At 48.9% G+C, this 20,863-nt stretch overlaps 1 protein-coding gene across 1 annotated transcript; it reads left to right on the top strand.

The window, feature by feature from the left end:
• Nucleotides 1–2,241: 2,241 nt before the first annotated feature.
• pld1b (phospholipase D1b) lies at nt 2,242–20,007 on the top strand. The gene is given in 27 exon segments (XM_029842924.1): nt 2,242–2,299; nt 9,195–9,365; nt 9,445–9,608; nt 9,916–10,058; nt 10,126–10,231; nt 10,302–10,367; nt 10,452–10,510; nt 10,654–10,708; nt 10,710–10,747; nt 10,834–10,986; nt 11,083–11,232; nt 11,644–11,727; nt 11,897–11,978; nt 12,245–12,355; nt 13,202–13,396; nt 13,485–13,707; nt 14,854–14,979; nt 15,052–15,170; nt 15,982–16,095; nt 16,200–16,310; nt 16,429–16,517; nt 16,683–16,796; nt 16,888–16,937; nt 17,127–17,261; nt 17,342–17,495; nt 17,589–17,706; nt 17,806–20,007. Coding segments are annotated over 26 exon segments (3,123 nt in total). The 5' UTR covers nt 2,242–2,299; nt 9,195–9,226; the 3' UTR covers nt 18,031–20,007.
• Nucleotides 20,008–20,863: the final 856 nt, after the last annotated feature.

Below are 20,863 nucleotides of genomic sequence, written 5' to 3' on the forward strand. Positions count from 1 at the left end.
TGGTTCCACAAGACTCAACATTGTGACGTCTTCATCGCTGAGTGGGTTTACATTAAAATGGTGGGACGCAGTGTGCAGGAGAGCTCAGGTCCGATTGTGAGCAAAGAGTTACTACTGAGGGATCAACGAAAGAGGAACTTCCTGAGGTCTGTGAGCATCTGAGTTGACCCCCGTGAAACTACTCAGTCGCATCAGAAAAAAGATTCCAATCACAACAGAGGGAAACCGAGCAGCTCCCAGACAGAGAGCGGATCCATCCCACCCAAACACGTCCGTCTGTCAAACCCGGATCGCCATTTCACACCCATGAATAAAGGTGCTGAGTGGAACTAATGGTTTCAGTTTAAAACCAGTTTAAGAGCCCTTTTAGCCTGCAGAGTATTTCCTTTGTATCGTTGCACTAGTTTATCTGGAACAGGCCACACATGTTTAAGATTCAGAACCATTTCACACACATCGAGGACTGTTGCCAACAGTCAGTTTAGCCTCGTTCACACAAACATCCTGGTAAATAACCAGAGGTGCTGTAACATTACCCCCAGAGATCATCACACGTGCTACTGACAGGACATTTCCATTCATCTAAATGTCACCAAAAAAAATAGAAATTAAATGATTGATATTTAATATTGTCCTCGATTCACTGCACTCCCTAACACTGAAAGTTTGATCATCTTAAATATAAAAGTAAATAATAATGTCATTTGGAAATGTCATCGAGGGTCGTATTAACGTAATGACGTTCTTACTGTACGTAGTTTTAGCCGTTATTATAAAATGCAAATTAGGACACAGATATCAAACCACAAAATGAGATAAATAAGTGGGTCTGAACATGAGATGAGTACAGTAATTCCACATGCTGAAGAATTCAGCTAGTTGAGCTCATCCTCCCACTCCCTGAGTGTGTTGTGAGTGTGTTGTGTGTGTGTGTGTGTGTGTGTGTGTGTGTTGTGTGTGTGGTGTGTGTGTGTTAGAAGAACACATTAGCATCCTCTGCAGTGATAATAGCAGCTGTATATCTGTCAGGAGGCTGCTAATGTGGCTCTGCCTGTCCGTTTTAGCTGCTTTGGTTAATATAACACAATAAACTCGCTCACATACACACACTCGTGGCGTAGGATTAAAAGGCAGAATTTTCCATGACAGCTGACCTCTTGCTACTGTCAAAACAAGCGGCCTTATTTGCAACAATCTTGAGCTTTTATTTTAATACCATGGCGACGTTTGGCTGTGCTTCTGTGAAGATCCTGTCAAAAAGAAACTGAAAATGATTCCCATCTTTAGGTCTTTAATTTCGTCTTGTCACATGAATTTGCCTGTGGTCCTCCAGACTGTTAGCTCAGATTAATGCGTATTTAATGGCAAAAACTCAGATATTCAGGGTTAAAGCGCGTCTTTTGGGATTCGCTTGAGTCAAAACATTGTCTGGGATGTGTTGAACGATGGTTGATTAATTAGCTAATGGCTTTTAAGGTAACAAACAGAGCAGATTTCCTGTGTTTCCACCATCAGGACGTGTTTGAAAGCTGATCACGTTTAGTCTCATTCAGGCACTTGAAACTCATGACTAATGATATTAACATAAGGTCACATGGAAATCTAGGAAATGGTCACCACCTCACACTGCTCACGTAGTTTACTTCAGATTGTCAAGATTAACACTTAAATAATATAATTACATACAGAATTACATACAGAATAACCGAAACATTTAGAATAAATATTTTGTTAGCATCATTTTAGTGTATTTGAACACATTTGCTTTTCACACATGTATATATTTCTATGTCAGACGATCGATCGGTTCTCCAGTTGACTTTTTAATTGGAGTTTGTGATTTTGGGTGATGACACACGGTGTCATGGAGTTTACTGTCCTCTGGAATGAAGCTGCGATGGTTCAGGCGTGGTTTAACCGCGTTCAGCGCTGTCAAGCCGCGTCAAAAAGCGGAAGTAAGAAGCACACCGCCCTTCAGAATAATATCCTCGACAAACAGGATGTGAGTTATTGTCTCTTGCAGCGGTAAAGGTGTTTCACTTTGGCTCGAGATTTTGGTTGTGAAAGTATGACGTAGTACAGCATTGTTATAATTACTGGCTGTTAGTATAATAGGCTTGGTAGGAGTAGTGTCAACGCTCACCTTTTGATTCATTCCAAGACGAACTTTTAATTTGAACGTAAATTCACAGGAAGTGCGAAGGACAGAATGTGGTTGACACCATGAACGTGCTCGATTGGGTCACTGCGCCTCAGCAGTCAGTCCTGCAGCTGCCGACGGTTCAGTTCTCATCAGCAGGTAAGAAAATTGCTTTCCTGAGTTCAGGAGTTTAGCGCCGTCACGCGCAAACACACGCACACATCCGCGTGAATGTGTGCGTTACTGCCAGCGTGTTTGTCTATCCCAGCACGCTTGTCTTTTAACTGTGTAAACTAATTTTTTTTTGTTGCATCCTGGCGGTCGGCGGTGCGTCAATTACGCAATACGCGTTAAGTTGCGCGTAAAAACTCCGCGTCTGTGACGCGAGAATGCGAAGGCGCGCGCGCCGCCGCCTCCGCCGCGGGTTCCCTTCGGATTGTCAAGGCAACCCGTCCTCGGAATCACTTGAACCCTCCCCTGTGATATTCCGCAGAGCCGCTGCTCGGCCCGGAGGCTGCGGACCGCAGGGTCCGCTGGGAGGACCCGAGCAGCGCGCGCCTGACCCGCAGCCGCTGGCAGAAGGCTCCTTCCTTTTTCCGCTGCTCGATAGATCAGTTAAATACTTCCTTCAAATGCACATTCTGATAAAAATCACAAGAGACTTATGAGCCGTTGGTGTTTCATTTGATCTAATCCGCAAACATACACGCGAATATTTCCTTTGAGGAGGCTTTTCCCCCTCTACATTTCATTACTCTGTATTTTAGTCCGTCACAGCTAAATTCCTCCACCCGAGTCAACACCGCTGTTGTCTTGGGCAACTTTGCTTTGTGGGACGTCTAATCCTCATAAGCTCAAACCTTTGAGGGAGAAAACGATTTAGAGCGTGACCACGGTGGCACTTTTTACTCTCCACCTTCAGACATCACCTGCTGCGGCAGGTGAGTTGGCTCAGGTGAAGAAGCTCTGGTTCAGAGGGAAACTCCCAAAGCGCGTCGTGTTGACCCTCATGATGGACTAAAGGTTAATCTGATTCCTCTGGAAGACCAGTGGCATTACATCAATACTGACCGGGGGTCAGGATGAGGAATGTGAACATTCTGGGGCGGTTATCGTCAGATTGTGCTGTGATGTGGTTTCTCTGCTGCAACAATGTGAATCTACACGACTGTCGCAGCCTCTGTCTGTGCACGACAACAGGAAGTCTGGACAGGAAGTATTTGGAAACACAGAAGAAGAAGAAAGAGTCCTTTGCTGCTCTCTGTTCCACAGTGCACGGACAGGGCTGCATGTGGAGGGGGTGGGGCATGTCTGACCAGGTTCATGCTACAGAAGGTGTGTGTGGGTGTGTGTTTGACGAGAAACCTGCTCAGCCTGTGTTTGTGGGCGGCAATTTTATTGTCATGGGTGGAAGTTGATTCACTGGTTTTAGCTCAGATGCTGGGTAATGGGCTCAGCTCAAGCACTGGGGATACATTGGGGATAAACTGTGTGTGTGTGTGTTTGTGCATGTGCATGTATGGGAGAGAGTGTGTGTGATTATATATTTATGCAATGGCTTTCCAGCAAACACAGTTCACCTCAAATAAGTGCTTAATTGACTTTGTGGGTGTGTGAGGTCTGATATACAACACACACACACACACATGCACACACACACACACATGCACACACACACACACACATGCACACACATGCACACACACACGCACAAACACACAGCTCTAGGAGGAAGAGCTCAAGGGGCAGTGGGTGTGGTGGGAGGTGTTTTAAAGTCAGCAGCGAACTTAAATGTCACATTATTTAACAAATAGCAAACACACAGAAAATAAAGGTGCTGAAAATGACTCGGAACTGATGTTGTCACGGCAACCAGATTAGCAATTGTGTGTCACCTGTCAGGTCTGTTAGTTCAGCTGTTTATTGTTGTTTATCAGTATTGGTCGACCCTTTTTAACAGGTCGAGTCCTTTAGATAACTATAAATTAATACATTTTAAATCCATTTAATGAAGAAAACACAACTGAAATATAAAAACAAGACTCTGTAAAATCCGGTAACAAATATCTTGATTGGTGATTATTGATCCACTATCGGTGAAACTCGTCAAGTCGACAGTTCAGAGTTTCTGTCCAGATAAACCGGCGCGTTAGAACCCGGCGCTCATCTGGTTCTGTGCACAGAGGTCAGGTGACCTCAGGTGTTTCGACACTGGGAGTCTCGTACGTACGTGGTCTTCATATCAAAATACGGTTCCTTTTCCCCCCAAGTTTTTGGGTGTGTCGGCTGAATGCCTGAAATGTCTCAGTAAATTGAACTCTCACATTTGTACACACACACACACACACTTGTTTATCTGGTTAAGCATCTGAATTGAGTTTTGTCGTCGAGAATTATCCTGTTAGGACTGATTAGACTCTGTGGGTCATGCACATTTTGCTCTCTAACTAAAGAAATGATAATATTCATCCATCTCGGATCCTTTTATCCTTTGATTATTCGCTCCCCATTTTTGTTATTTGTGAGAAGTAAATTTGACATTTTTAATTGTTGGTTGGAGAAAACCAGCAAACTGATGTTGTTTTTTCATTATAACTAATCCCCAGTAACGAGATCAGCTCTTGGTTTTAAACTCATAATTGTCCTGATTAGAATCAGCAGCTCAACCTGTGGCATCATACTTCACATTCCTGAGTTACCTTCCACTGACTCACTCAAATAGAATTCTTGCTGTAGCATAAAGGAGGAACAAACTACTTAATATCACGTTTGTCTTAATCTCCAAACATGAGTGAATAAATGTTGAGTTTGAGGTTAAGCAATAAAACACTGACATGATATCAGGATGGTGCAGTACCCGCGTTCTGTCCGCTAGAGGGCGGTGTTTCACAGGTGCTGGTTGCTGCTGTGATTGGTTACATCTGGTTACCTGTCCGAACCTGAATGAGGCGGAAGTCATTGTTAATCCATGAACATTTTCAGGTTCAGACACTTTCTCTGCCACTTGTGTTCACAGGTGGTGGAAACCTGCTTGGTGGTGGATCACATCACCGCTCTTTGTTTTACGCCATACGTGACGCAACATTTCCCCTTTGCGCACTGCACATGTTGAACAAGTCTCACTGAAACCAAAAACGTAATGAAATAATGAGTTAGAGTTTCGTGAAAGGCCGAACATGCAGCCGTGAACCTGCCAAAGGCTGGTTTCTCAACGGAGAGTCAAGTATTTCACACAAACTTGTGATTCTTTTCTGTTCGGAGAGAAGTTTGGAACAAGCTCACTCTGCATTTAACTGAAAAACAACCGTTGTAGTAAAAAAACATGAATTTAGGGCAAGAATACAGCAACGGTAGAGTAGCAGATAAGTATTTTAAGTGATACTTTGTAATCAGCCTATTTATTCCCCACAGTCCCAGTACAACCACTCCTTGTACCCCCCTCTGTCCCTGTGCAACCATTTATTAGCTGCCTCTTTAATTCAGTTTCAGCCACTTTGTCTATTTTAGGGGGAATTTTCATGTATTGATAATTTTGATGATGGTCATTTTATAACTGGAGCTGTTAAAATGCAGAAATGAGGGCCACTGTGAAAATGATCTACTTTTTACAATGTGACCAGACTTGGAAAATGTGAGTTCTGGTGACGTTGAACTTGTTTTGGAGCGTCTCAGGAAGCACCATTGTTCTGTGGAGGGTGGGATTCTGAAGTCTTCAGTCCTTCCCTGGAATGTCAACAGTGAGTCACAACGTTGGGATGGTTGTTCGCCGCCACCTCCGCTCAACAGCAGCACTTTTATAACCTGCGCAGGTCTTCTTTTAGACCTTTACAGGTCGCTTGTCTTATTTGTGACCTTTACTGGGTTAATAGAAGCTCCTTTGCTGTGGACCAAAAGGTGTTTGTCATCGTTTTAACATCGTTTTTTATGTTAAACCCAACTTCAGTGCGTTGCTGGTGTTGCTTTGTCAGCGCATCTCCTTGATCCATTGTCTTGAATCATGTTTAATAACTTCGCTCTTCACAATATAAGTGTTAATTACATTTTCGCACCTTTATGTTATTAGCTGAAAAGAATAATCAAAGGTGGTAAAAATAAATTGTTAAATTTCAGAGAGAGAAAATTTTTTTTCCTTCAGTGCGTCAACAATCATTTTGACGAATTAATGAAGCTTTTATTTTTGTTAAACGTCCCCTTTAAAGTCACACAGGTGCCCTGAGAGAAGCCCCGCCCCTTCCTGCTGATTGGCTGTGCTCAGGTTTCCCATAACCCTTCTCTGCAGTGGCGCCTCCTGCGTGTCCACCCAGCTGAGTGCCCCCCCACCTCTGTCAGTCTGCTGCTGGCCTGCATGTGTGTCAGGACTCTGTGCACCCGGGAGTGTGTGTGAGAGTGTGTGTGTGAGTGTGTGTGTGGGTGTGAGGAGCGTTCCTCCTGTTGAGAAACATATTTGACGATGATGAAGATGATGAGCTTCCATCCGCAGGCTCAGGTCAGTGCATCCCCCCCCCCTCATAGTCGCTCAGCTGCACGTGTGTGGTGTGTGTGTGTGGGTGTGTGTGTGTGTGTGTGGTGTGTGTGTGTGTGTGTGTGTGTGTGTGTGAAAATTGATCATTTGAACTTAAAGAATGGAATTGCGTAATGGAATGGAATGCAAAAGTACCCAAACAAAGAGCTTCTTCAGTCAGGTTTTTAGCTTTCGTTATTTTGATGCACATTCAGGTGGATATTTGTCAGCCAACATTCGAATCAAAACTCTGGGTTGTTCTGACTGACACCAGGGAGAGTTATCGTGATGGTGGTGGTGGCATCTGGACATCTGTTATCTGACGCAGGGATGGGGATTCCACAGAGGGAGGAAGTTACAGACTCTAACGAGGCTAACGTAGCGACCGCCGCCGTGTTCTCAGATGGAAATAAATTCAACACACATGTGATAAACGACTTGTTTGTTCCCTGCTGCTGTCTGTTGTTCACGATGGTATTGGTGATGTTGGCTACATCAGCCCCTGGTGGTGTGGGACGATTGTTGTTGGACAAGAATGAAAACTTGTGAGTGTGTGTGTGTGCGTGTGTGTGTGTGTGTGTGTGTGTGCTGAAGAGCCACGTGACTGACAAGTGATGTGCTGTAGCGGTGGGTGGTGCTGGTCTACACTGTACCCAATTAATCTAAGTGATGTGTGGGCTCACACACACACACACACACACACACACACACAGATCTGAATTAATCCTCATATTTAGGTTTTTTTCCTTTCATTCACTCCCTCGGCTTTTATTATTCTTTAAACTGAATTGTCTCTGTTTGACTGAATAATTAGAGCTGCAGCTGCGCCGCTGATCTCAGATCTGCAGTAAAGTTCGGGCAGAGCGCCAAAGACGAGCGAGCTTTTCTGTATTGGTGGGGCGACGCGAGCTGCGTTCCAGTGATCGTCAAAGAGTCGCCACACAAGCTAACGCTAACGAGCTCCTGTAGTTTATCTCCCAACCTGTGGAATGCTGCTTTAAGTGGTTCCTGTAAATTTTGCCTTTGATGGGGAAGGCGACGCTCCTGTGGAACACGAGCCCAAAGCCGGGCCCGGCTCCACCAGGGGTGTGTTGTTGGTACTTGGTGATCCATCTCCACAACAGGAAACATTAATGTCGAGGATCTCAGGTTACGCTCAGGTTCTTCTCCGCTCTCTGTTATTCCCGCTCTTCCCTGTTTCCCAGCATCACCAGCTCCTCCTGGACCTGCTGACATCAGCCGACACACCTCCCGTGCACTTCGGCCCACGTTGGCCCCGTTCCGCACCTCAACGCGTCACCTGTCATGAAAGGACAAAGAGCCACTGGGGATCTGGGTGCTGAGGGTGGTTTGCATACGTCAGAAAAGCTGCTACCAGTTTGCATCTCATTTGTTTGCTTTGCTGTTAGAACCTTTTATTTGAGGTTGGATCAGTATCGAAAGGTGGAACGTGAGTGCCACGAATCACCATGGCAACAGTTGAGCGGAACCTGGCATTGTTTAGTGGATTTCTATATGATGCCAGTGGGAGTTCTGTGGTGTTCCGACTTCTGGATTAATCGGGATGCCGCTGCGCTGCGGTTCCTCATTGTTGAGGGAGTGAATGACGACCACAGTTTTACTCGTTTTCTTCTGCGTGAGATCCATTTAGATCCATTTAAGACGCCACAGGCGGCGTTTCTGTGGGCCTGGCTGCTGAATCTCCTGCGTCTGACGTCCCACCGGAGACCTGAAGACGGTTCTTCCCCCGGTCACTTTTAGAAGAGATGATTCCCAGATGATTCCCAGATTTTCCTGCACGGTTCTGTGGGATCCCTGCCTGGCAGATGGGCGAACCGTCGGTTTTGCTTCCTCATTGGCTGGTTTCTTTGTTCCGTATATTTCGGATGATTAACTCAGATTGTCACAGGAAAGCTGATTTATCACCCGTTCAAATATTTACCAGCCGTTTCCTCCATGTTTTCACTTGAGCCCCGTCGATGCTCCTGATTGGCTGATGGGGTTTCCGCCATCGTTAGTAACAGATCACTTTTATCCAAACATTCATGTTCCTGGGTGAGTTTAAGTGAAAAGCTCTACATCCACGACCACGTGCACCGACGCGTCTGCTGCTGAGTTACAGGCGGCTTCACGCGCTCGCTCTCTCTCTCGCTCGCTCGCTCGCTCACTGAGGAATGTGGTTCAAACAGGTTCCTGCTCCCGTGTTAATCCTGATGTTTGGATTACTGCCGCTCCTGGTTGTGAAGACCAAACAGCTGTAAAGAGCCACGAGGTCAGACGGAGTCAGGGAATCACGCTCGCAACCTTTTCCTTTTTACAACCGTCCGGGCGGAAACGGAAATCTGACCTGGCGTCACGCCAGATTTCACAACATTAAACATGGAGATGTAATCCAGCGTTTATTCTTTTCACTGTTTACAGCTTAAATTAAAGGTATAAAGTGATCAAGGGACATTTTTATGATGACGGCTCCTCGTTGACTGCTGCTTGAGCTTTAACCTTGTTATTACAGCCGGGGTTTTAATGCCTTTTTCTCCTCACCTGTGCCTCCAGGTGAGCCCTGGGCTCCACACTGAGCGTTAGCCATGCTGAAGCAGTCCGAGCCGACCTCCAGCACCCTGCAGCTGGTAGCCAGCGACATGACCGGCATCATGGAGAGGCTGGACACTCACGAGTTGGACCTGGACGACGGCGAGTACGACACAACCGACATCGCCGCTCCAGGTGTGGTGTCGCCAGCCGGGCTCGCGTCCGCCGCCGCCGTTTCCCGCCTGTTTCCCGTGACCTCTCTTCCTGTCTGCAGGCGAGCATTTGCCCTTCAAGGCCGTCTATCACACAGTGGGGTTCAAGGAGCCCGCGGCCAGAGTCTTCCTGTCGTCTCCGATCACCGCCAAGATCCTGGAGGTGGAGCGCTTCACCTCGGCTCAGGACCGCTTCTACATCACCTCGCAGAGGAGCATCAACAAGGTGACGGATCAGTGTGTTTAAAACCGCGTAGACGTGCTTAAAGTCACATTAGCGGCAGTTATCCAGGCGTTTTAGTGTCGTTAGGGAGACGTGTGCCTGGTTAAAGCAGCAGGAAGAGAGCAGCTTCCACCATTCAGGAGGCCCAGAGCAGCTCCGTGGAGCCATGACTTCCTCACAGAGGTGTCATGAGTGTGCAGCTATTCGTCACCTCCCTGCTGGTGATGGCGACGCCGCAGCAGCTTTCAGGCTCTGCAGGAATCACCCGCGAGGTTATTTAAACTAGATTGTGCTTTGCTTGTGTGTTCAGTCGCTGCCGGCCGTCTATAAGATCGAGATGAGACACGGGGAGTTCACGTGGTTGGTGAAGAGGAAGGAGAAACACTTTATCGATCTGCACAAGGAGCTGAGGACCTACAAGACCTTCATGAAGCTGCCGCTGCCCACGCGCAGGTAGACGAGTGTTTCTACAGTCAGGTGGATCTAGAATCCCAGCTTCATCCCACTGTTCTGATTGAAGCCACACGGTGAAGAGGCAGACGAGGAACGAGGAGAGACAGATGCCCGTCCTGCCCAGAGGAGGAGAGGAAGATCTGAACAGAGAGGGACAGGTCTCCAGTCGCAGGGTAGGCGCTTCTTCCGCGGCCACAGCTTCCATCCCAGCAGAGTCGCTGATACGTTCTTTGATTTATCCAGAAACAACTGGAGGACTACTTAAATAACCTGCTGAAGATGCCCATGTACAGGAACTACCACGCGACGGTAGCTCCTTCATTTCTGGAAATAAGAGTTAAATGAGATAGGAAGTGCAGCCAGAAGCTTGAAAGCACCTTTGTCCTCTCTCAGGTGGAGTTTATTGATGCAAGTCAGCTGTCGTTCATCCACGACCTGGGACCAAAAGGCTTGTGAGTAGTTTATAGGGAGTTCCTGTTCGTGTGTGACATCAGGCCGCGTCTCGACCACGGATCCTGCGTTGCTGCTGGTTCCGTAGTGGAGGTTTGCTTTATGATGGTGACACTGGGAAGCTGCATCTCCTCTTTCCTTCCAGAGAAGGGATGGTGTTGAAGCGCTCCGGTGGCCACAGAATCCCCGGGCTGAACTGCTGCGGGCCACAGCAAGATGTGCTACCGCTGGTCCAAACGGTCAGTGGGGACCTGCAGACTCGTTGGTGCTCTGACCATCTCCTCGGGTTAGTCGTGATTAAACGGGTTCAACTTCAACTGTGCAGCTGGCTGGTGGTGAAGGACTCGTTCCTGCTGTACATGAAACCCGACTCGGGCGCCATCTCCTTCGTGATGCTGGTGGACAAAGAGTTCGGCATCAAGATGGACTCCAAAGACACAGAGGTCAAACACGGCGTCCGCGTCGACAGCCTCTCCAGGTGCGTGTCCGGATGCTCCTTCACATTTCTCCTATGGCAACGAGAAGTGCATGATCTGTGATCTGTTTATGTGTGTGTGTGTGTGTGTGTGTGTAGGTCACTGGTGCTGAAGTGCAGCAGCTACAGACACGCCCGTTGGTGGGGTCAGTCCATTGAAGGCTTCATCCAGAAACACGGTTCAGCCTTCCTCACTGACCACCGCTTTGGGTCCTTCGCAAGGGAAGAGCAAAACATCCCAGCCAAATGGTAACCATGGAAACGCTGCCGCGACTGGACCAAAGGCGACCTTTCAGTCATTTGAATTAATGGGGACGGTTGTCACGTTAAAGTGATACAAATTAGTGAACAACAGGGCGACGGTCTCACACCCAAGTAACAGGACATAGGCTCCAGTAATGGGCCTGCGTGTGTGCACGTGTGTGTGTGTGTGTGTGTGTGTGTGTGTGTGTGAGTGTGAGACCGTCTCGTTGGAGTAACCTGATATAAACGGGGTGAAAGTGAGCCTCACCTGCTCTTCACCTGCCTCCCTGTTGGGCAACACTAGACTCTGTGAGAGAGTGTGTGTGCGTTTCTTTGTGTGTGTGTGTGTGTGTCTGATGAAAGAACAGAATTAAAAAGTTAAGAGTCTAAAAGTTTATGTCTGTGTGTGTGTTTCAGGTATGTGAATGGGAAAACCTACATGGAGGACGTAGCAAACGCACTCGAAGAAGCCAAAGAGGAAATATTCATCACAGATTGGTGGTGAGTTTCTCTCTGCAGTGTGTGTGTGTGTGTGTGTGTGTGTGTGTGTGTGTGTGTGTGTGTGTGTGTGTGTGTGTCTGCACTGTTGAAGGTGCAGTTTTGTTTCAGGAAAAGGGTCAAAGAGCGCTAAATACATGAATATGATAGGAGTCTGTGTGATGCTTGACAGGCTGAGTCCTGAGATCTTCCTGAAGAGGCCGGTGGTGGAGGGGAACCGCTGGCGTCTCGACTGCATCCTCAGGCGCAAAGCGGTGAGCAGGAAACACTCAAAGCTCCGAAGTTAGACAGCCGGAAGACGCACATCTGAACTCCTCCGCGGGGACGTTTAAATCCCTCACAGCTGTAATATAATCTGCTGCTGCCCTCTTGATGAGGCCCTTCTGGCTCCTTCTGTGCAGATTATCTTTCCTTTCCTGTGATTCAGCCTTTACAGGAGACATGAACTTAAACTAAATGCATGTTAGCGCGTAGAATCGGCCTTCGAAGGGAAATATTCAGTCCCTGTTGCTTTTTGTAGCAACAAGGCGTGAGGATCTTTGTGATGCTGTATAAAGAGGTGGAGCTGGCGCTGGGCATCAACTCAGGATACAGCAAGAGAACCCTGCTGCGCCTCCACCCAAACATCAAGGTCAGAGAGCGTCCTCCCCCTCCTTTATGTGTCCTCTCCCCTCCTCTCCTCTCCTCTCCTCCCTTCTCCTCTCCTCTCCTCCCTTCTCCTCTCCCCTCCTCTCCTCTCCTCTCCTCCCTTCTCCTCTCCTCTCCTCTCCTCCCTTCTCCTCTCCTCTCCTCTCCTCCCTTCTCCTCTCCTCTCCTCTCCTCCCTTCTCCTCATCCCCTCCTCTCCTCTCCTCTCCTCTCCCCCCCCCTCCCCTCCCCTCCCCTCCTCTTCCCTTCCCTCCTCTCCTCTCCCCTCCTCCCCTCCCCTCCCATCCTCTCCTCTCTCCTCTCCTCTCCTCTCCTCTCCTCTCCTCTCCTCTCCTCTCCCCTCCCCTCCCCTCCTCTCCTCTCCTCTCCTCTCCTCTCCTCTCCTCTCCTCTCCTCTCGTCTTCCCTTCCCTCCCCTCCTCTCCTCTCCTCTCCTCTCCTCTCCTCTCCTCTCCTCTCCTCTCCTCTCCTCTCCTCTCCTCTCCCCTCCCCTCTCCTCTCCCCTCCTCTCCTCTCCTCTCCTCTCCTCCCCCCTCCCCTCCCCTCCTCTCCTCTCCTCTCCTCTCCTCTCCTCTCCTCTCCTCTCCTCTTCCCTTCCCTCCTCTCCTCTCCTCTCCTCTCCTCTCCTCTCCTCTCCTCTCCTCTCCTCTCCTCTCTCCCCTCCTCTCCTCTCCTCTCCTCTCCTCTCCTCTCCTCTCCTCTCTCCCCTCCTCCCCTCTCCTCTGCTCTCCTCTCCTCTCCTCTCCTCTCCTCTCCTCTCCTCTCCTCTCCTCTCCTCTCCTCTCCTCTCCTCTCCTAACCCTAATGTGTTGACTGTGTCTCCTCTGAAAGGTGATGCGTAACCCCGACCACGTCTCCTCTGCCGTCTACCTGTGGGCGCATCACGAGAAGATCATCGTGGTTGACCAGTCGGTGGCCTTCGTTGGTGGGATCGACCTGGCGTACGGTCGCTGGGATGACTGGGAACATCGGCTGACGGATGTCGGGAGCGTCACGCTGGCGCAGGGGGACCAGATCACGCACCATGTAGCTACGTCCTAGTTTTCACGACTGTTTTGGCTGAGTTTTCATGGCTTTCAGGCCTTTATTTTGACCTGTTCCGACCGTTCTTCAGGAGGCGGTCTCCTCCTTCAAGGCCGCACCGGCCAATGGCGGCCGTGCTGCCTCCCAGAACAACGGCAAGGGGATTTTCAGCCTGTCGGACTCTGTGGACCAGCCCAAACTGAAGGGTCAGAGCAGGTTAAAGAGGACCCGGTTCAGCATCAAGAGACACTTGCAGAAGCACGGGCTCGCTCCGGCTGACAGCGACAGCGACCTGGACAACGAAGAGAATGAAAGTGGGTCATATTTTTTATTGTAAAACGAAATAAAGTGACGCACCCTTTTCGTCCCAACCCGCTAATGATCCACGCCAGAGACGGAGGCGGTGCTCGTCTCTAAACCATCCGCTTCAAACGCCTTCCGGTCCAGTACGTGGCGCTGTCTCACTGTTCGTGGCCGTTGTGTTTAGGGTGGTCCGTCACCAGCCAACACACTCTGATCCCCAACAGGCTAACGGAGTCCAGGGCGACCACGACCACGTCTGATGGTCAGTGTGCAGTGGCAGCAGGGCTGGGCTCACCCCCATGGATCTATTAAGAGACGCGGATACCGTGTTGGGCCGGAGCCACACTCGACAGGTCCTGTGGTCGAAGCTGCGCGTTCCTGAGTTTGTTAGCGGGCTGATTGCTGCTGCGGCGCCTGTGAAGAGGGGAGCAATATAAATGCAATATAACGCGGAATCGTGCCACAGAAACCCAGACGACTAATATCAGGCAGCGACGTGGTTCTGCGAACGTTTCTGCCTTAATAGATCCATGGTCACGCCGGGCCCTGGCCTCGTCACTCGCTCCTTGGCTCGTGTGCTTTGCAGTGGATTTGACCTTGAGTGGACGACCTTCATTCTGATGCATTTATACTGGCTGCTGTGGAATAGACGCACAAATAACTCTATTCCTTGGCTCACTAGACCCGTTTGTGCCAGATACCTGACCCTTCCTTGCCTATGTACCTGCTGTGTTTCATCTGCTGGTATGATGGGTGGTGTCAGTAAAACTGGCTGCATGCGTGTGTGTGTGTGTGTGTGTGTGTGTGAGACCCTCAGTTACACAGTCACCTTCAGGACCAGCGCTGTTTTCTCTCCGGCTGCTGTTTAATTTCTGCTGTCCAAGCATTTTCCAAACAGCCGTGCATCACTGTCTCACCCCCCCTCAACCTTCCCTGAACATCTAAATCGTTTAAACGCCTCATAAATATTCACAGGCCTCTTCGTACCTGCGGGCCGCTGTAACTTCGCCCTAGCTGGAAACATCTCCTGGGACCTATTTTCAGCTACTGCTTGAGTCAGAGTTTGAGATGTTTATTTCGTTTGTCCTCCCAGTTGTGTCAGTTTGCATCACTTTTTTTTTTTAATCTTTGCATTTGGGGGATAAACTGTGTTTTAGGAAAGGACTCGGCTCGTTTACACACAGGAATGGGAGAACTGTTTGGAAACACGCGTTTCTGGCACGGAAAAGACTACTGCAACTTTGTGTACAGGGACTGGATTCAGCTGGACAAACCGTTTGATGGTGGGTCTATGGGGGGGTGGGGGGGTCCTTCTTCTTCCAGCCGGTCCTCATCACCTTTCTCTGCTCTGGTAGACTTCATTGACAGACACACCACCCCCAGAATGCCCTGGCATGACATCGCCTCTGTGGTTCATGGGAAGGCAGCTCGAGACGTGGCCAGACATTTCATCCAGCGCTGGAATTTCACCAAGGTCCGACTGAACACTGAGATGCTGCTCTGCTGCTCTGCTGCTCTGTTGCTCTACTGTCCTGCTACTCTACTGATCTGCTGCTCTGTTGCTCTGCTGCTCTGCTACTCTGCTGCTCTGCTGCTCTGTTGCTCTACTGTCCTGCTGCTCTGCTGCTCTGCTGCTCTACTGTCCTGCTGCTCTGCTGCTCTGCTGCTCTACTGATCTGCTGCTCTGCTGCTCTGCTGCTCTGCTGCTCTACTGATCTGCTGCTCTGCTGTCCTGCTGCTCTGCTGCTCTACTGATCTGCTGCTCTGCTGCTCTGCTGCTCTGCTGCTCTACTGTCCTGCTGCTCTGCTGCTCTGCTGCTCTGCTGCTCTGCTGCTCTACTGATCTGCTGCTCTGCTGTCCTGCTGCTCTGCTGCTCTGTTGCTCTGTTGCTCTGCTGCTCTACTGATCTGCTGCTCTGCTGCTCTGTTGCTCTGTTGCTCTACTGATCTGCTGCTCTGCTGCTCCGCTGATCCGCTGCTCTGCTGCTCTACTGATCTGCTGCTCTACGGATCTGCTGCTCTGCTGCTCTGCTGCTCTGTTGCTCTGTTGCTCTGCTGCTCTACTGATCTGCTGCTCTGCTGCTCTGTTGCTCTGCTGCTCTACTGATCTGCTGCTCTGCTGCTCTGTTGCTCTGTTGCTCTGCTGCTCTACTGATCTGCTGCTCTGCTGCTCCGCTGATCCGCTGCTCTGCTGCTCTACTGATCTGCTGCTCTACGGATCTGCTGCTCTGCTGCTCTGCTGCTCTGCTGATCTGCTGATCTGATGCTCTGCTTCTTCCCTCCAGCTGGTGAAGCCAAAGTATCGTTCTCAGTCGTACCCGTGTCTGCTGCCCAAATCTCACACTACTGCTGGAGAGCAGCGATACCAAGTCCCCAACTGCATCAACACCAAAGTCCAGGTGGGTTCAGCACAGATGGTCACATGATTCTCCTCTGCTGTTCTCTGTGTGTGTGTGTGTGTGTGTGTGTGTGTGTCCCTGCTGACCCGCTCGTCCTCTCTCAGATCCTCCGCTCTGCCTGTGACTGGTCCGCTGGCATCAAATACCATGAGGAGTCCATCCACAACGCCTACGTGCACGTCATCCAGAACAGCCAGCACTTCATCTACATCGAGGTGAGTGACAGCAGCGGAGCGACCTGCGGGTTGCAGCACGGGACGAGGACGTCTGTTCGCTCTTTGACGCCACATTTATGCCGATCGGGTATTGATTGTTGTTCCATTATTGCTCCAGAATCAGTTCTTCATCAGCTGTGCAGACAACAGGCATGTTTTCAACAAGATAGGAGACGCTATCGCTGAGCGCATCATCAGAGCGTACAGGTGGGGCGCACACACACACACATGCACGCACGCACACACACTCTGTCGACCATCAGTCCTTCATGAGTAATGGTCATGTCAGCTTTATCCTGATGCACAACCAGAAAGGTCAAAAGGTTCTTTCTTATATGTAACTGATGCAAAGCTGATTTTGAATCCTTTCAGGGAGGGTAAGAGGTACCGAGTGTACGTGGTGACGCCGCTGCTGCCGGGTTTCGAGGGAGACATCACCACAGGGGGCGGCAGCGCCATTCAGGCCGTCATGCACTTCAACTACAGGTGCGGCGCCGCCCAGCTGCTGGTTGTTAAACGAAGGTGGAAATCATCCATCATTAGAACCGATCGAGCGTCTCCTTTGTCTCTGTTTCAGGACCATAAACAGAGGAGATCACTCCATCATCTCACAGCTGAAGAGAGAGAGTGAGTGTTTACTGTAAACTTCCTGTTGTGTTTGACCTGTCGGTATGGGAGGGGCTTGTATGTGTGGGCGGAGCCTGTGCCTATGAGAAGGAATTGGAGTGAATTGATAAACTGCAATTACATTAATCTATTTATTACTAATAATCTGGAAGTTCCCACAATCCCACTGTCACCTGCTCTCCTTCCCAGTGGGGGACCAGTGGATGAACTACATCTCCTTTGCTGGGTTGAGGACTCACGCTGAGCTGGAGGCCAAACTGGTGACGGAGCTCATCTACGTGCACAGCAAAATGCTCATCGCCGACGACAACACCGTCATCATCGGTAGCGCCACCTCTGTCTGCGCCTTAAACCGGTTCTGTTGCGTTGCAGCGCCATCTGCTGACGTTCTGACCTGCTTACAGGTTCTGCCAACATAAATGACCGGAGCATGCTGGGAAAGAGGGACAGCGAGGTGGCGGTGATCGTGGAGGACTCGGAGACGGTGGCGTCGGTGATGGACGGGCAGGCGTATCAGGCAGGAAAATACGGTCTACAGCTTCGCCTGGAGTGCTTCAAGTACGGAAACATCCAGAAATCAGTCTTTCGGTATTTTAGTTTGTGCCTGGAACTTAAATTTTGTACTTCTTTGGGAATCTCTCGACCTCTCAGGACCATTCTGGGAGCTCACACGGATCCCTCCATCGATGTGTCCGACCCCATCAGCGACCACTTCTACAAAGAGATCTGGATGGCGACCTGTGCAAGGAACGCCACCATTTACCAGAAGGTGACTCTAATGTTTGCTTCCGTTGCTATGGTTACATTGAGATGGTTGCTGAAGGAGTCCAGAGCAGTCTGAAGTCTGACTCCAGCCACTCTCCCCCAGGTGTTCCGTTGCCTGCCGTCCAGTGACGTTAGAAACATCCTGGAGCTGGAGGGCTACCTGGCCAAGCCGGGCCTGGACAAGGAGGACCCCGCTCGGGCTCAAGAGGAGCTAAAGAAGATCCACGGGTTTGTGGTGCAGTTTCCTCTACAGTTCCTGAGCGAACAGAACCTGCTTCCTCCAATCGGCTCCAAAGAGGCCATGGTCCCCATGGAGGTCTGGACCTGAGTGGGAGGAACCGGTGGATTTATAGTTCTCACACTGGCTACAAAAGGCTGGCAGGTCACTCCTCTAGTCCTTAATGGTGCCCTTATGGAGGAAACTGGCTGCACTAACCCGAATTTAGGTTCTTTAGAAATCCGGTTAATTCTTGATTTGTTATCACGTGGTGTCAATTGTGTAGCCCAAGGTTGAGCCTTCCAGGTAACAGACGATTTTGTCCACTAAAATCGTATTATAATCAGTCCATTTATCCTCTATCCCAGTATAACGAGTCCATTCGTACCCTGTCCCAGTATGACCATTGCACATACCCTCTGTAAAGTGTGTTAACTGGTTTAGAACCAGTTCAAAGATTGACAGGTGACTCCTCCCCTGCGACCTCTCCCAGTCCAGTGTGGCCCCTCCCTCCCACATGGCCCCGCCCGTGATGGTGATATAGCCCCTCCCTGCTCATTATGTGGCCCCTCCCCTGCTCATTATGTGGCTCCTCCCCTGCTAATTATGTGGCCCCTCCCCTGCTCATTATGTGGCTCCTCCCCATACTCCGTCCTCACCAGAGCATTAACGTTTTATCAACACTATGCAGCGCTCAGGACAGCGAACGCAGCTCTTTTCTGGGGAGAAGCCCCCATCTGAAGACACTAGAGATGATCTGATGAAGAGGAGGAGACGAAGAGCAGCCGAAACATCTCTGACAACACAAGTGCCAAATGTTTCGTGTGGTTATTTACATTCCTTACGCTGCGGATGGAAAGCCTTAAAAGCCTTTATGTTGCCTCATTTTGACCTTCCTGGAAAGATTCATTTAAAGATATTACAGATTAAAAAAAAATAGAAATAATAATGAATAAATATACAGTGGAGTTTACATGAGTGGTTAATAATAGTGAACTTAAACGTACTTGATGACAGTGTTGTTGCCACTGTGAGATCATAGAGGATAGAAATATTCTTCCAGACAAAAATCACAATTTCTATCAAATTATGAACACTCTTGTCTTTCCAGGAAGTCCTGACTTTTGGCGAAGCATTACTGTCTTAATGAAAAATAAATATATGCGTTTATGGTGTTTTGAGACTGTCAGAAAATGGAATTCCTCATGGTGTGAGAACTGTGCGTGCAACAGCAGAAGCAACAGGAACAATATGTCTTTTCCACTGGATTTCCACGTTTCTGGTACCAATTTCCACGCGTCTTCCGTGTTTGTGTGTAAACGTGACTGTGTCCTAGTATACGAATAAGAAAGTTGCATGTTGCTTTTGTGCATTATGGTGGTAAAAGCATGAACAGTTGCCTTCAAAGCCACAAACCTTGGCGACGCTGAGCTGCTTTATGCAAAACCTGCTCTTCTTTTTACGCCTGCTCTCTACCTCCCCGTGTTTCTACCTACTGCTCCGGGTTTTTCAATTCAAGTTTCACAACATCATAATGATCATCAGCCACGAGAAGAGAGTTTATCCAGTTTAAACTGGGAAGGTAACCTTCCACATTAAATCTTTACAGTTCCAAAGTGACCTTGAAATCTTCCAAACTCCAATTAATCAAGAATACAAAGTGTCGACCAGTGTTTACTCACATGAAAGTTGGTGAAGGTTAAACTTACTGTATGAAGTATGTTGATGGTTTAGGTCCAAGGCCTAAAATTGTACTAAATTACTTTTTTTTTCAGTTTGGGATCTTGGTGCTTTAATTTTATTTATAAAAAAGAATTATTTATGCTTGTTTTTATGTTTAAAGTTTCCAGTTTCTGTTCATTGTGTGAGAAAAATAAGTTTTCTCAGTTTCGGGTGAAATTTTCCTTTAAATCCGGGCTGCAGACCTTCAGAAACACTGAGCCGTTTGTTCCTCTCTGCCTCCATGTTGTAAGTCTTTATGAAAATGCAGTTTTTGCACAGACTGTTTTCTTTTTGCGACTCTGGTGATGTGCCTCACCTCACGACATGTGTCGCGATGTAATAAATGAGAAACGTTATCTATAAGGAGTTGATCTTCAGACTGTTTGTTCTGACTCACAGATCTTATCGTTTGGCTCAGACCTTTTCTTACCGTTTGCTCATCTATTATCAGTGGCGTACCCACTTCCTCCACTAGATGGCGCCACCTGAACACTATCGGACTTTGAAACTTGGCAGTGATCAATAATCAGTGATCAGGGATCGGACAGTCCCCGTCATCATTGTTTGGTTTCCAAAAGCAACGATTTTACACGTAAACTTTGTCTTCTGTTGAATCTCAGGGAAACACGTGAGCTCGGGAACGCCTGGTTTTACTCCAACACTCCTACATTGTGTACAGATGCAGATTAAATAACAATGCATGGTTCTAGGTTCTATGGTTTATTTTTAAATGGTACAGATTCCGTCATATTCTTACTTTTCCGCTTCTGGAATAACTTGAAACGTGTCTGTGCTTCGGGCCTTTATTCTTGACACAAACTGCAGCGGGCAGATGTTACCTCGCATGTCCCTCTGATGTGATACCATGACAGAAATGAAGCAGGAAAATGTCTCCAGTCGGTGTTTAAAAGGCCATTCTGTCACAAAGGGGAAACGCGCGCGCGTACACGCGCGCACACACACTCACGCACCTTTGTGGCAGTGACCTGCAGCTCTGAACCCTGTTTGATTCTGATATCATCAGCCGTTTTTACAATAGGGCAGGTGTGCGTGCGTGCGTGTGCGCGCGCGCGTGTGTGTGAGAGAGAGAGAGACATTGTGGGCGTCTCTGTCAGTAGCGCAGCCTCCTTGCAGGCCACTCCCGGGAAGCGCGCCTCTGTTCCTGCTCGCAGACGGGCGGTCAGACGCAGCGCGCGTGTTCCCATCGCACCTCTCCAGTCTC

This window comes from Takifugu rubripes, chromosome 10 (genome assembly GCF_901000725.2).
Source record: "Takifugu rubripes chromosome 10, fTakRub1.2, whole genome shotgun sequence".
NCBI classification, from domain to species: Eukaryota; Metazoa; Chordata; class Actinopteri; order Tetraodontiformes; family Tetraodontidae; genus Takifugu; species Takifugu rubripes.